This window comes from Ruditapes philippinarum, unplaced genomic scaffold (assembly GCF_026571515.1).
Source record: "Ruditapes philippinarum isolate M1 unplaced genomic scaffold, ASM2657151v2 ctg17131_1_1_1_1, whole genome shotgun sequence".
NCBI lineage: Eukaryota > Metazoa > Mollusca > Bivalvia > Venerida > Veneridae > Ruditapes > Ruditapes philippinarum.
This window is the reverse complement of record NW_026859739.1, coordinates 1,841-18,199: the sequence shown is the minus strand read 5'-3', so window position 1 is coordinate 18,199 and position 16,359 is coordinate 1,841. Positions and strand designations below refer to the sequence as shown.

Genomic DNA, 16,359 nt, shown 5'->3' with positions numbered 1-16,359 from the left:
TAGACTACATAACCAATAAATCTTAAATATTGCATCTTTGATCATCTGTGAATAACTTACATCGGCTTCTTTTTTATTTTGAAACTGAAATTTTATGGTACCGTAATAATAATGTCAAATACTGCTTTTTATATAAAAAAATAAGGAAAATTTACCGCGGATTTCGTGAAGTTAATTTTTTAATCGTCGTTGCGGACAGATAAACTGTACCTTTAAAAAATAAATTAGATATTTGAATTAAACAAGTATTTTTCTCCAAAATAAACTTTAAATTTCCAAAATCGGAAAATAAATGGAAAAGCTGTATAGAATTTTGTAAAGTAGGTATCCGTTGCGAACGGGCATTTACGCTTAGCGCCGGTAAATTATCGATCGATGTACCTTTATCGGGCGCACGACAAGATATTTAAGCATTTATATAGGGTTAACTGAGAGTGTCCGATCCCTGTAATTTAAATCCGTGCCAGACCCGAACTTTTACTCGCAAATGCAAATGAAGATTCACCTGCTTTATAGCATCAGACTTCCAATTTTGTTTATGTCAACTTCAATAAAGGAAAAATAATACACCTTTTCTCATTAAAAAACCATTTCCATATGATTATGAATTTTGACTGTTCACAATATTTGCATAGGTCATATCAATTCTCATGCATCTGTACTGAATATTAAACACAAAATATTAAGAGTAGTATCAAAAGTAGTTCATGATGATGTAAGAGTATTAAATATTAGACTAAACACATTTCAGTATGTATAATTTGGCAGCTTAGAAACTTCATCAGTTCACTATAAAATTTGTTTACTTTATGACATGGTGATGCAAACTTACAGTCGAATGCATAGTCCGAATATTCACTCCCATCCATCGCAATCACAACAGTTCTTTCTTTTGCTCCTTCAGTTGCCATTTTCGTATTTATTCGCAAAAAATATATCGATGTCAACAACACGTCTTTGTCCCGAAAATAGGTCAGTGAAATAATTTACTGCATCACCGATCTGTAGGGATCACACCACTAAAGTTATAACATGATCATAGACTACTATACAAATCCAGAAGCATAAATAAGACTTTGCTACCACTTGGCAAAGCAAGTAATAGGCTTGCGCAAAATATATAAACTATTACACAAACAGAATAAAACAGAATCCCTAAAGAACCCCCCAAAACGGCAAAACTGAACATGTCCCTGGCTCTGTTTGATTGAGCCCGATCATTGCAAGCTGCCGAGCCTTTGTCAACGTCTTATATATATTTTGGACTAGCGTGTTACTGTTGTAGGTGGTTCGATGTGAAACTAACGAGTGTAATGTACTTGAATGGCTAAGAAAATGTAAGAGAATAGGCAGAAATTTGAGGTATTGGATACACTTACATAGTTAGCACACAAATTGTGTGCAGACATATATTGTTCTGATGTACATAAACCATAATTTCATTTCGAAGTAAAAAATATAAAGAAAAATGTCTATGAATAGTATTAAATTGTCAAATCAGGGTTGTTTGGTTGTGAAAAAGCTACATTCAATCAGAGATCTTATATTTCTGATCATTGAAGATCGTTTTGCGCTGCATTACATGTAATTCTTTTTCTTTTTCTTTTTTTTTTGTGGTATATATTTTTTCAATCATATTTCTTTTTCTCAATGGATAATTCTAAAAGCCCTACTTGTAGACTGTTTAAGGACCCAAAGGACACGTTGCATGCTTTTAAAATATGCATTTAGACAGTTGTCTGTGACACACATGCATCATAACTTCTGAGCCCTTCTCAAGATCTCTATGACAATAGACGACTTGAGAGTCTCTACGATCAGCAACGTATATGTCTATAGAGGCGATGAAATTAAATCCTCCGTAGGATAGTCTGACATATGGCATAAAGCCGCGCCTAGTATAAATAAATTATACACACATATTGCCTAATGTTTGTATCATCAAAAAACAAAGACACCAAATTCATATCTTCAATCATATTCTGGGGTACTTAAAAGCTCCACTCAAGTGATTTGTATCATATGGTGAGGAAATCAATTGGATGAATTTGCTATTTGTTTGAAAGATTGGAAAACGAATAATGCTTAAGCCGATATACTAAAAGATGCCAAAGATGTTGCTCATTTATGATCCCTTATGGATAGGTTCCGTTAAATCGAGCCTGAAATTTTCACGATGTCCCCCGATGAATTTCACACCTCCAGGTTATTTCTCTTTACTAAGATTTTGATCTATCTAAATGTATACTGTACATATCATTAAAATGACATCTCTTACATAATTGTCAAGCTACAAAAAGTAGAGTTTTGTGAGTTGGCCAATAACGGATCACAAGTGAAACTTTTAGTGTTTGTGAACGAATGATTTTTAAATTCTTAAAATTTTTTATGTAGATTTGAAGTATTTTTATTCCTCTTTTACTGCATACTTCTTGTGAATTCGTATTTTGAATGCATCATGGTGCATTAATCTTTTGCAAACATCTAGTAAACATGCCAATTACGGGTCAAATCAGCCATTAGCGGATCACGTGACATACGAATGGGGGATTGTCTCAAAAACACGATTTTTTTGTCAAATTCATCCTGAACAAAGAAAATATTGCACAAATATAATGCCATCCCTGAATATCAGAGTGTATAGGGTACCACTAAGTAAAGAATTCAAGAGGCAACTGAATGATTGTGGTTAACATAGTAATGATATATGATTGCAATAATGTTGAACGGGATAACTGCTCTCAACGATTTGTGTAGGCAACAACCACAAGACAAATGGTTGACATTAAATGCATATTCAATTTTTTCAGGATTACAGGGGACAAAGCAGCTCATGAAAACACATTCTATGTAAAACTTGATTGAAGTAAATGTAATGTTGTTGTTGTTGTTGTTGTTGTTGTTGTTGTTGTTGTGAAACAAAAGCTAAAAGAGCAAAGACATTTCCACGTTCTTCTATGTGGTCAGTATGATTAGGATATACTCAATAAACAAAATTTTCAACATATACTGCTTTACTCCTCCTTAGAAAAATCTGAAATAAAAACGAACAAAATCATAACAAAATACATGTACTAGTCGCCCCATTAAAGCAGAAAGGTACCAAGCAACATTTTGGTCAAAAATGACTTTTTAACATTTTTCATTATGTTTTAATGTTATCTTTAATCTGTAGAAATATCTCTGTAGTATCATGTTTATATACAGACATATAAGGTTATGTCAGGTACAATGTCAATATTTTCCTATTTAGTAATGCAAGAAGGTACCATATGTATACCAGTTTGAGCAAAAAGGTACCAAGTGTCACATAGTTCCTTTTTGCATTGAATGACTATATAAGTTTTGAGCACTTATTTCTATGCAAAAAGGAACCATGTGTCACATGGTCCCTTTCTGCACACAAAGAATTAACGGCCTTTAAGATTATTTTTATATATAAATTGTTTGCTTGGTACGTTTTAGCTTTTAATGAATACACAATCTAGAAAACATGGACGTAAAAAGAAAAAAGTAATTGACTATACTCTTAATGTCAACAAGATACATGGGTTATATGGAAGGAGAAGCATGAAAGGAAGCGTACATATGCAAATAAACTATAGATATATATGATACAGTTAAATTGGTGAAACAACATAAAGAGTAATTTTCTTAAATGAATACTCATTATACAAGATTAAAACTGAAAGAAACAATACCTATCTCATGACTATGATTTAAACATTAAAAAGATATGTTAACAGTAAACTATTGAATGTGAAAAGAAGGAAATAAAACCTGGTGAGCAACATACGTAGGCAGTAGGCAAGATCAAGAAACAATATCTACATCTACATGTTACTCCCGAACAATCAATTTTTGTTACGAGCCAGGCGTAACGAGAAAGAAAAGCCAGCAACAAACTTGTAACAATAACAAATTTATTACAGAAAAATTATTAAAGAAAAATAAAATAACAAATTATGTTAACAAATACCTGAAGTCCAAATGAGAATGAAAAATTACAAATGTCTAGTCTGATCCTGGAATGATCCTTTTTCAATAGCACAGTTAAATCCAAGTTAAATCCAAGAACACTTTAGAATAAATTCCCACAATAAAATCCACAAGAATAATTAATAATCCAAGCTCCAATAAATCACTTAATTTATAAGTTGAATAATACTCCAAATATATTGATGACTTAAAGATCACTGATGACTAAAAAGGTAACTGATGACTTAAAGATAAGATTAATGAAAAATGTCTCCTTATATATATTAACTAAGAAGTTTCCAGAAAGGTCTATTATGTTCTCAAGTAATCATAATTCTAGCAACTTCAACAATAAAGATCATTCCAGAAGTTTCTATCTAAATATAATGCATGAGTTTTCTACAACAATTAAGAACCTTCTAGTACATACATGTAGTTTATGTTCTAAAAAATAGAACAATGATAATATTGGAAATACCAACTGGTCAGATATAAATTATATACATGTAATATGTTGCATACATAACACTTCCCCTCTTCAAGAAAAAGAAATATGAATGAAATGAATATTTCTTTTTACATAAATTCAAACAATGTAACTTACAAATAACATAAGAGAAATGTTAAACAATTTTATACATTCATTCATATATATGTGTATAACAAACAATAGCAAAACAACAACAACAAAAAAAATCAATCATATCATATACATGTTTAATTTAAAATACTGCAAATAACAGTTTTAGACACGTGAAAGTGCATCAGGGATCAAATTATCTTTCCCTTTAATGTGTCTAATGTCAAGACTATATTCTTGCAAAAATAAGCTCCACCTCAACAACCTTTGATCTTTGTTTTTAAGTTTATGCAAGAAAGTGAGGGGATTGTGATCACTAAAGACAACAACAGGCAACTTTGAAGAAGTTAGATAAACTTCAAAATGTTGAATAGCAAGAATAAGAGCAAGGCACTCTTTCTCTATAGTAGAGTAATTTTTCTGATGTTCATTAAACTTTTTAGAAAAGTAACAAACAGGATGGTCAACCCCATTGTTGTCTCTTGGATCAATACACTTCCAGCACCTATGTCACTAGCATCTACAGCTAACTTAAAGTTTTTATTAAAATCTGGTGCCAAGAGAACTGGTGCACTCTTAAGTATGGCTTTCAGGCTGTCAAATGCCATTTGACACTTGTCATTCCAAATTGAATTTGTTTCTTTTCTTTAACAAATTTGTCAATGGTTCTGCAATAACCGAAAAATTATTACAAAATTTACGATAATACCCTGCCATACCAAAAATCGCATCAGTTGTCTTTTACAAGTTGGCACAGGAAATTCAGAGATAGCTTTGACCTTAGCTTCTATTGGTTTTACTTTACCCTGTCCCACTACATGTCCTAAAAATGTTAAAATTGCATGACAAAATTCACTTTTTGCAAGATTAACTGTCAATTTAGCATCACTAAGTCGGTCGAAGAATGCTCTTATTGTTTTGAGATGTTCCTCCCATTCATCAGAATAAATGATTGCGTCATCAATGTATGCGTCACATCCGTGTAGACCAGATATTACCATGTTTATAAGTCTCTGAAAAGTTGCTGGTGAGTTTTTCATACCAAAGGGCATGACTTTATATTGATATAAGCCATCTGGTGTTACAAAGGCTGATATTTCTTTAGCTCTATCAGTAAGTGGAACTTGCCAGAATCCTTTTAGAAGATCAAACTTTGTTACATACTTTGCTTTTCCAATTTTGTCAATACAGTCATCAATTCTTGGTATAGGAAATGAATCAGTTTTTGTTACAGAGTTCACTTTACGATAATCTGTACACATTCTATATGTTCCATTTGATTTCGGTACCAGAATACATGGAGAGCTGTAATTGCTTTGACTTGGTTCAATAAAGTCATTATCCAATAAATACTGAACTTCTTGTCTTAGGTATTTTTTTTTTACAGGATTCGTTCTATATGGATGTTGTTTTATTGGTTCAGAGTTTTCAAGAATGACGTCATGATGTATTTTGTCAGTTCGTGTGGGAATATCAGGAAATAAGTGTTCATATTCATAAATAAGCTGTTTCAGTTCATCTCGTTTCGACGGTTCTAAGTGAGCAAGTTTTTCATCCAGATTTTTCAGAATATCAGAGTTTTCAAGCTTCGCTGAACCAGGATCAGACTTTTCAAAATTTTCACACCTATTAGATTCAATTGAACATTGATTTTGTGGAACAGAGTTTACAAAAGATATAGGTTTACTAATTTTGCTATCTCTGTCAAAATATTCTTTTAACATATTTATATGACACATTTGCTTTTGCTTTCGCCTCCCAGGAGTATTAATAATATAATTAAGGTCACTGACTTTCTTTTCAATAGTATAAGGACCAAAGTATCTTGCCTGTAATGGTTTTCCAGGTATAGGTAAAAAGAGCAAGTACTCTATCACCAGGGTTAAAACTTCTTTCCTGAGCATTCTCATCATACCTTGATTTCATTTTACTTTGTGTTGATTTTAAATTAAGCCTAGCTAACTCACATGCATTAGTCAACCTATTTCGAAAATCTGATACATATTGAAGCAAATTTAAAGATATGTCGTCTTCAGACAGGAATTTCTCTTTTAGAAGTTTTAAGGGTCCTCTGACAGTGTGACCAAATACTAATTCAAAAGGGCTGAAACCAAGAGATTCTTGAACAGATTCTCTTACAGCAAATAACAATAAATGGATGCCTTCATCCCAGTCTTTTTCAGTGTCAAAACAATATGACCTAATCATATTTTTCAGAGTCTGGTGAAATCTTTCTAAAGCACCTTGACTTTCAGGGTGATAGGCTGAAGACCTATATTGAGTAATACCTAACTCGTGCATGACCTGCTGGAAAATACCAGACATAAAATTTGACCCTTGATCAGACTGTACTGATTTAGGTAAACCAACAAAAGTGAAAAATTTCACAAGAGCCTTAACAATAGTTTTGGCTTTAATATTCCTTAAAGGAATAGCTTCAGGGAAGCGCGTAGAAGCACACATAATAGTTAATAAGTACTGAGAACCTGATTTAGTTTTTGGTAATGGACCTACACAGTCAATAATAACTCTACTAAAAGGTTCATCAAATGCAGGAATAGGCTGTAAATGAGCTTTAGGTATTGTCTGGTTAGGTTTTCCAACCATCTGACAAGTATGACAAGATTTACAGTACCTAGATACATCTGCTTTAAGGCCAGGCCAATAAAAATGACTGAGAATTTTATGGTAGGTTTTATTAACACCTAAATGACCTGCCATGGGTGTTTCATGAGCCAAGCTTAATATTTCCTGGCGATATGATTTAGGGACCACAATTTGGTGATTAACTGTCCACTCCTCTTCAGCAGGGACATCGGGCGGTCGCCATTTTCTCATTAAAATCCCATTCTTTTCATAATAACAAACAGGGACTTGTAAAGCTTCATCTTCACTAAAAGCCTTTTGAAAAAGGACTGAAATCTCAGGATCATTTTGTTGTTCCTGGATAAGCTGTGACCTTGACAGCGTATCATGACCTTGATCTTTAGATCTTGGTGTAGAAAAATCAGATATTGAAAAATCTGTCTGAGTTTCAGGCAGAGTAGGAGTGTGAGAAAAATTTATTTCATTATCAAAAGACTGACCTATAAAAGTATCAGCTAAGTCAATATCTGAACAATAATTATCTTCTTGAATGGCCTTCTTAGCCATAGCTCGAGTAACTGCACATGAAGGGTAAAGGTCAGGAATTTCCTGCTCAATGGGTCAGGATCTGATCCACACAAGGAGTGTCAGTTACAAGTGGATTAACCACTACCTTATCTCCAGCTAAGTCATTACCTAGCAATAAATGAACACCTTTAAAGGGTAAGAAAGATCTTATACCTACAGCCACCGGCCCAGTTACCAAATCTGAGGACAAATAAATATTATGGAGAGGGACATTAGAAAAACCACACTCTACACCCTGAATAAGGACACTAGATCCAGAAGAAGTCTTCTCAGAAAAAGGCAGTGTATCTGCTAAAATAAGAGATTGAGAAGCTCCTGTGTCTCTTAAAATTGTAATAGGAGTAGGTGGGCAAGTGTCACCGATAAGTGACACGGAACCTTCCGAAAGGAATGGTTCATAAATCTCCATTATAGAATCAGACTTGGGTTCTTTGACCTTCAAAATTGCATTGTTATCAATACAAGACTGAGGTTCAGACCTTGAAGTGGTAAGACCTGTGGGTTTGGCCTCATCACGTTGTTGTTGCCTCCTTTTTAAGGTAAAGCAATCAGAAATAAGATGTCCAGTTTTCTTGCAATAATTGCATGTAGGACGAGATAAGGGATTATGACCTTTATGTTCATCAGATGACTTTGGTTTGGGAGTATTTGACTGACTAGATGAGCCAGAAAAATTACCAGAACTGAACTTGGAATGAAAATGTGAGGGTGTGGACTTCCCTTTATTTAAAAATGAGACTTTGTGGGTTAAAGAATAATCATCAGCTAAACGGGCAGCTTCTTCCAAAGTTTCTACCTGTTTTTCATCTAAGAAAGATTTAACATCAGAGTGAATGCAACGTTTAAACTCTTCAACTAACATGAGCTGTCTGAGCTTTTCATGATTTTTATTAATTTTCTTAGATAGACACCACCGATCAAAAAGTTGTTCTTTTCTCTTTGCAAATTCGACATGGGTTTGACCAATTTCTTTCTTAGAATTTCTGAATTTTTGCCTGTAGGCCTCTGGTACTAACTCATAACCTTTCAGAATTAATTCTTTTACATTATCATAATTAGAGCTTTGTTCAACAGTAAGTTGTGTATAAATTTCACGAGCTTTACCAATTAAAACGCTCTGTAAAAGTAATGTCCAGTGCTCTCTTGGCCATTTTAAATTTTCAGCAACCTTTTCAAAATGAAGAAAATACTTATCAACTTCTTTTTCTTGGAAAGGTGGAACAAGCCTAATATTTTTAGTGACATCAAATTTTGAATTGATTCTATGTTCAAACTGATTTGCTCTCTCTTTGATTTCTAATTCTCTCATTTTAAACTGAAATTCTCTCTCTTCTCTTTCTTTTTCAAACTGCCTTTCTTCCCTTTCCTTTTCCATCTGTCTTTCTTCCCTTTCTTTTTCAAACTGCATTTTTTCTAGTTCAAATTTAAATTGAAGTTCAAGCTCTTTTATTTTTATTTCAGAAATTTCAGAGTGTTTTTCAACAATGTAAGAAAGTGCATCTTGTCCAAAAATATCTTCATCTACAAAATGATGAATCAGAAGATTTTTAATTTCGTGTTTACGCATTGAAGATTTAATTTCTAATAAATTATACTTTTTTGCAAGATCGAGCAAATCAGTTTTCTTAGCCAAATCTAATACCTCCTGGGAAGGTTCAGCTACAAACTTTTCTAAATTAAAAGACATGACTGCTTGCTGCTGGTTTTAAACTCAGAAAGTGATGTGTTTCAAAAATTTCAAAATGAAAGGTACACTTAATAGAACTACTATGATATCGACTCAGATGAGTAAATACGGTAATAATAAATTGTAAAATAAACGGTAATAATTTCCAATAATGTAGCCAAAAAGAAATATTCAAATCCCGGACGAGCCCCCAATTTCTGTTACGAGCCAGGCGTTACGAGAAAGAAAAGCCAGCAACAAACTTGTAACAATAACAAATTTATTACAGAAAAATTATTAAAGAAAAATAAAATAACAAATTATGTTAACAAATACCTGAAGTCCAAATGAGAATGAAAAATTACAAATGTCTAGTCTGATCCTGGAATGATCCTTTTTCAATAGCACAGTTAAATCCAAGTTAAATCCAAGAACACTTTAGAATAAATTCCCACAATAAAATCCACAAGAATAATTAATAATCCAAGCTCCAATAAATCACTTAATTTATAAGTTGAATAATACTCCAAATATATTGATGACTTAAAGATCACTGATGACTAAAAAGGTAACTGATGACTTAAAGATAAGATTAATGAAAAATGTCTCCTTATATATATTAACTAAGAAGTTTCCAGAAAGGTCTATTATGTTCTCAAGTAATCATAATCTAGCAACTTCAACAATAAAGATCATTCCAGAAGTTTCTATCTAAATATAATGCATGAGTTTTCTACAACAATTAAGAACCTTCTAGTACATACATGTAGTTTATGTTCTAAAAATAGAACAATGATAATATTGGAAATACCAACTGGTCAGATATAAATTATATACATGTAATATGTTGCATACATAACATTTTGACTATATTGAACATCCAAAACAGAAAGAAAATTCAGAAGAATAAAAAGGTTCAAAATAAAGTTGGAGCAAAATGTGACATAGTTATGCCTTTATGTTGGATGTTTTGATCTCAAGGCCTTTGTAACAACCCCTTGCTCATTAGTGTGTGAGCTGTATATACTATTCAAGGAAACTCTGTTGCTACACAACTTGACAGTATATTCCTTTTGAGACAAACATGTTGTATGTCATGTATGGGATAAAACAAGCTGCAAAGAGATGCATGTGTTTTAACTTGCCAGAGTGGTAATGTCAAATAAGTCATATATTTTTCGGATTCATACGAGGGACAAAACAGAAATTGATTCGTAGCTGCGTCTCTTCTTTTATATTATCACAAGTTCCAAGTTTAAGATTTATCGCAAATTTCTTTTATCGGGTCACTCACAGGTGGAGTGACAACTTGACTCTTGAAAGGGCAAAGAAAATAATTTCTGTATAATTATTTATCATTCAGTTGGGTTCTCCTATATCACTGGCCAGAAAATCATAGCCATACATTGCTGTGCCAATGAAATATAACCATGTTTTTGATTTCAAATACTTCATTAAGAAACAGTGTAAGAGACTCAAAACATCCATTGACGGACAAAGAGTAAACTGGCTACAGGTGAAATGGATACAGGTCAGTATTTGTAAATTACAGCTTCAATGCTGAAGATTTTATGAACATAGAAGTTCAGAATACAGAATCTAGACAAAAAGGAAATATGTATCAGTGGCCAAATGGTGAACAAGATATGAAATTTTAATACCAGACCGCCAGTTTTAATTCAAAAGAAAAATGACTTTGTTACTTTGTGTGCAAAGAAAGTTATCCCAAAAGAGTTCCATAATTATAATGCCCTTTAACCAACATACATGAAAGAAAAGGGTTATGTCACGATGGAATCGAATGAGAATGTTTCTGATTTTGACTAACAATGTAAGAGAACCATGTATGAAATAGAATTTAACAATAACATGGTTCACCTGCTACTCTTTAAGTTATCTGACCATGAATTGCTCTTTTAGGTCATTTTGAAAAACAGGTAACTCAATATACTGCTACATGTATAAACAAAAAATCATTTTATTTCAAATTTGCATGTACATGTATCACTTCAATTATTTTCATTCCCTGTCACAGTGCAAAAGTTGGTACAATTCTATGCAACCGAGTTTAAATTGTTATATAGCTGCTTATGCAAAATGATAGAAATTTTCTTCCAGTTATGTCCCTTTGTCTTAGAAAAAATGCAATGTGTTTACCCACTGAATCGTAGCAAATTGTCCTATTCCACCTTCATCTCAGGGACAGACAGAAAAAAAACATGGCAAAAACGGAGCTGTCTTTATCTGTAACACACTAGAATTTAAAGACAAAGCAGCAGTGAAAATGTTGGAGGACAATATCCACTTCTTTAAGGTATTTCAAGTAAATTGCTAGTATGTGTAGCAAAAAATACTAATACATGTACTTTTTTATTGGCTGGTAAGACGGATGTGTCATGGATGAAGAAATGCAAGGAAACTGGGTGATATAGTTGCCATAGGTAAGATTTTTTTAAAGACAACTTTTGTTACAGGTAGGGACGTGGTTTTTGATACGAGAGCCAATTCAATCACTGATACAGGCCAGTTTGTCATTGCCAGCCACAGGCATGTTTTGAAAGTAAGGTCGAAGACGTGTAATGTTAATGCTGTCAATATAAATAAGGGGTAGCTGAAGCACTGGGAGTTCCAAGAAATAAAGGTGTCAAAGTTTTCCTTGCCGAGCAATTTTGAAGGAGTTAGGTTAATAAGGTCAATGTTATTTGACATAACGGGAACAAACCAGTGCGAAGAAACCGCATTTTCTAATCTTGTCACTCTAATACATGCTTTCCTAAACACATCAGGCAAATGGCGCTCGTGAGGATTTGGCAATTGTTTTCTAAAGGCCAGTCTTTCACATTTTATACGCAGACTTAATTATCCCGAAAAATCCTAAGTCAGGTGGCTAAAGCACGTGTATTGCATTTTTGTTTGTCCGTAAATAGCCTCGGGGAATGCATGCATCATATCTAGTCCTGCGCACGTTCCAATGAAAAAATAATGAGTGTCGCTAAAGGTATAAAGCACTCTTTAACCATTGTCTGTCGCTTTATACTTGAAGTTACCTAATGCACATGCTTAGCTACTTTCTCCAGAGTTTATACAAAGCAAAAACCAATTTTCGTCAGCATTAAAACATCTTTTATCATTTTCTCCCGTCAGGTACTTACTTCCTTTTAAAATTTTAAGGACATTAACACTGTTGGGTACGTGAAACGGTGCAGATTTTCCAATATGGAGGAAGATAAACAACTGAAAGGTACGTGTCATGTTATTATCTATGTATTTAGACAAATACGTTTTATATTGTAAAAAGAATGAAAAGTATTTTAAAACTTTATCAACAGCTATATAAGCAAACCATTTTTGTTTAAAACAATCTATAACTCTTTGAAAATCCATATTCATCGAACAAACGTTAAACATGATATGTCCATTTTTTTGTACTATTCAAATAACACTATTGTGCAAACAAAAATACATTTGTTTAGTTATAATCACCATTTCAAAACCACAAAATGTTACAAATACAAAATCAATACAGAGTATGGTCTGTTACTTGGATACCACAGATTTACTGACCTCCCTGACCCGAATGAAACAATCGGCTATTTTAGTTTTCAATTAAGAGAAATAATGAAAACCTTTAAAAAGCTTTTAGTGCTTACTAAGTGCAAACAATTACTGGCCATTGAATAAAACCATCTATTAGGCTCAATACCTTAAATACAGCTAGCCACCAGTAGGTTTCATAATTAGAAAGTCATTATCGTCTGTTGCATATCACAATCACCAGCAAACAATGCAGTACCATGATAGGAATTGGTTTGCATATCTCGGGTAGAAATATAAAAAATGAGAATTGAAATTAATCCTTACAGAAGGCAAGGAACAATATTCATAATGGGATTAATCTGTAAAAAAATATTATTTTTTCTCACAATTTGCATTATGCCAAACATCGGGTATATATACTGTACATCTATAAATGATACAAAAAGTTTACTTCGTGATTTATTGGATGGATATAATAAAAATATACGGCCAGTTGAAAACCAAACCGAGGCTGTTAATGTAAACGTAAGATTCAGTTTGGACTCTATTCAGGGCCTTGATGAGATTCGCGGTATATTTTCAGTACTGGGCTTCATGTACATGGTATGGCATGATGCAAGTATGATGTGGGACCCAGAACATTACGGTAGTATAGACTATGTAATGACGTCATACAAAGAGGTATGGGTTCCTGAGTTGATTCTCATCAACCCGGCAGATGAATCAGACACTCTTGGTAAGAAATGGCAAAGGGTTCTCTTTAGACATACAGGACGCGCTTCATGGTGGCCTACAGATCTATTTAAAAGTACATGTAAAATAGATGTTTATAGATATCCATTTGACTCGCAAGAATGTGTACTGATATTCTCGGCATGGGGCTATTTTTTTGGCCAGGTTAAATTGACTTCGTCAAAAAAAGGAATCGATTTGAGGCGTTACGTAGAAAGTTCTACATGGACGTTAGCAAAATCTCAAGTCAGGACCTCTGATGATAGTACAACAATAGAGTTTGTTATAAATTTAGAAAGGAAGCCAGACTTTGTGATTGTTAACGTTCTCCTACCATTATTATTTCTCAGCTTACTTAATGCACTTGTTTTTCTTCTTTCACCAAAATCTGGTGAGAGGATTTCCTACTGTATCACAGTGTTGCTATCAATAGCCGTTTTTATGACTATTGTTAGTGATACGCTCCCAAACAGCTCGGAGCCCGTGCCAGTTATTTCATACAAGTTAATGGTTGATATGGTAAACAGTACCCTCATAACGTTTGTCACGATACTCAATCTCCGTGTGTATTACAGAAACGACAAGAAAGATGTTCCTCGGCGGTTAAAGCAGCTTTACATGTTTGTGTCCTGTAAGTGCGCAAAAGGTGATATTAATCCAATTTCTACTGACTTAAAGAAAATGAAATCTAGCCGGAAGCTATCAGTGTTCGAGAACAATAAGAATATGACTGTAAGGAAATGGTCAACAGATGATAAATCAAACAATTCACCAAAATTTACTAACCTTAAAATGTCATCTATTTCTGTATTAAATGAGGAAAAAAGTGCTCTCGAGCTTAAAGAAAATACGCTAGCCAGATTGACGTCAGAAGTAGATGGAAATTGTTCTAACAATGCTAACGTGTCTTGGAAGAATATCAGTAACATGATTGACGGAATTGCATTCGTTTTGTTCACCTTTATGTCTATGTGTAGCTTTACAGTTTTCTTTGCAATTACTTATTAAATCTTACCTCGCCAAATATGTTAAATGGACTGGTACATCTTTACATATCAGGACTGATATGAAAAGCTATGTTGAACCGGTTAACTCTTTTTAAATGTCTCGGTATAATCTGTTCTTCAAGCAGTATGATGCAAGTTCTTATCATCTTCATATTGTTCAGCATGCTATGTCGTGTGTAAAATATCATGTTTTATATGGAGTGTCATAATTTGTACAGGTTGTAATGTTTTCTATAAATAGATATGTTTCGTGAAAAAGATAATGTTTTGTATAGTATGTAACGTTTTATACAGCATGTGTTGTATTGTAAAGTGCATGTATGTCAGAATTTGCATAGTGTATGGTGTATATTGCATAGAATTCTATGTTTTTATAGTATGTCATGGCTTGTATATAATAATATACAATGATTTTTTTTATTTGAAGTGCAATTTAATAAAAGTACAACATCATCAATCACAAAATTCTTTCAAAATAACGTATACCGGTATCACGTATCACCAGTATCTATCTTAGCGTGGAAAATGTTACTGTAAATCTATAATATAAAACCTGAATGGAATGTTCATTTGGATGTCATTGATCTTGTATTGTGTGAAGATATGTTTAAAATAGTATGTTATGAAATAAACTCTTTTGAAAAATTACGTCTTTGGCTATGAGATCTCTTATTAAATGGTAATATGCGTAAAGGAAAACATATTAGTCTATCAAATAATCATTTAACATATGCCATATATTATTTCTACTATAACTCAATATTATAGAAAAACACATGATAACTGAAAGCAGATATATATCAAACTAACACAATTAAAGAAGCATTGCCTCAAGATCAGATTCATGTTAATTTTGATGAAAGCTTTGAAGTATGAAGTGAACAACGAAAGTTATTTACACATTGCAAACGGCATACTATACAATCCACATAAATAAACGAAAAGAAGTTTAAAATATGCACTAGTAGCGTTTACTGCGTTTGTCACGCATAAGAAATATTTAAAAGCAGTCACTAATCGCACATAAAATGTAATTTGTTATTTGCGTCTTGAATCTTTTTACTTTTCCTAAAATTTTGGTACATTTTCTCAAGTTTTATTTTCTTGAAATATTTGGCTCTTCTGAACATACAAATGAGGATCTGACTCAAAATTAATGTCAAATAACTTTATAACTTTATGAATAAATTGGAAATAATAAAATATTTCACATAAAGTGGTGCAGTTTTCACTTTGGACAAAAATGCGCAAGTTATTTTAGGTAAAATGTCCAAATAAGGATTGACTGAATGTTGAAATAGTAACTGCACTGTCAAATGGGTAGATTCAGTCGCCGCAAAAGAAATTATATATGTAGTTTACATTATAATGTCGATGCTATGTTCTAAATGGTTTACAAATATTACAATGTAGAAATTCTGATTTTGTAATGCCACAATTTATGACTTGATATCGATATCTAATTTAACAAACATAGTTAACACCAGTAAACATTGAAATATTACATAATATATATTTACTTATACATCGTTTGTAATCAATTGATTTGTATTTGTATGTAAACCAATAAGAAGCTAGGATACGATTATTTTATTGAAATTGGTTTTTAGAACAAGAATAAAATCTAAATACTTACTTCTGTTTATTACTTAATATGTTTACAATTGAAAAGGTAATGAAACAAC

At 32.7% G+C, this 16,359-nt stretch overlaps 1 protein-coding gene across 1 annotated transcript; it reads left to right on the top strand.

The window, feature by feature from the left end:
* The first annotated feature begins 13,331 nt into the window (after positions 1-13,331).
* On the top strand, positions 13,332-14,675 carry LOC132757741 (acetylcholine receptor subunit beta-type acr-3-like). The gene has a single exon (XM_060749126.1). It carries the CDS (start codon positions 13,332-13,334, stop codon positions 14,673-14,675), a length of 1,344 nt encoding a protein of 447 aa, XP_060605109.1.
* The last annotated feature ends 1,684 nt before the right edge of the window (positions 14,676-16,359 follow it).

What these genes read in the sequence shown, in the direction of transcription:
- LOC132757741 (XM_060749126.1), top strand. Translation starts at nt 13,332, where the DNA reads ATGCCAAACATCGGGTATATATACTGTACATCTATAAATGATACAAAA.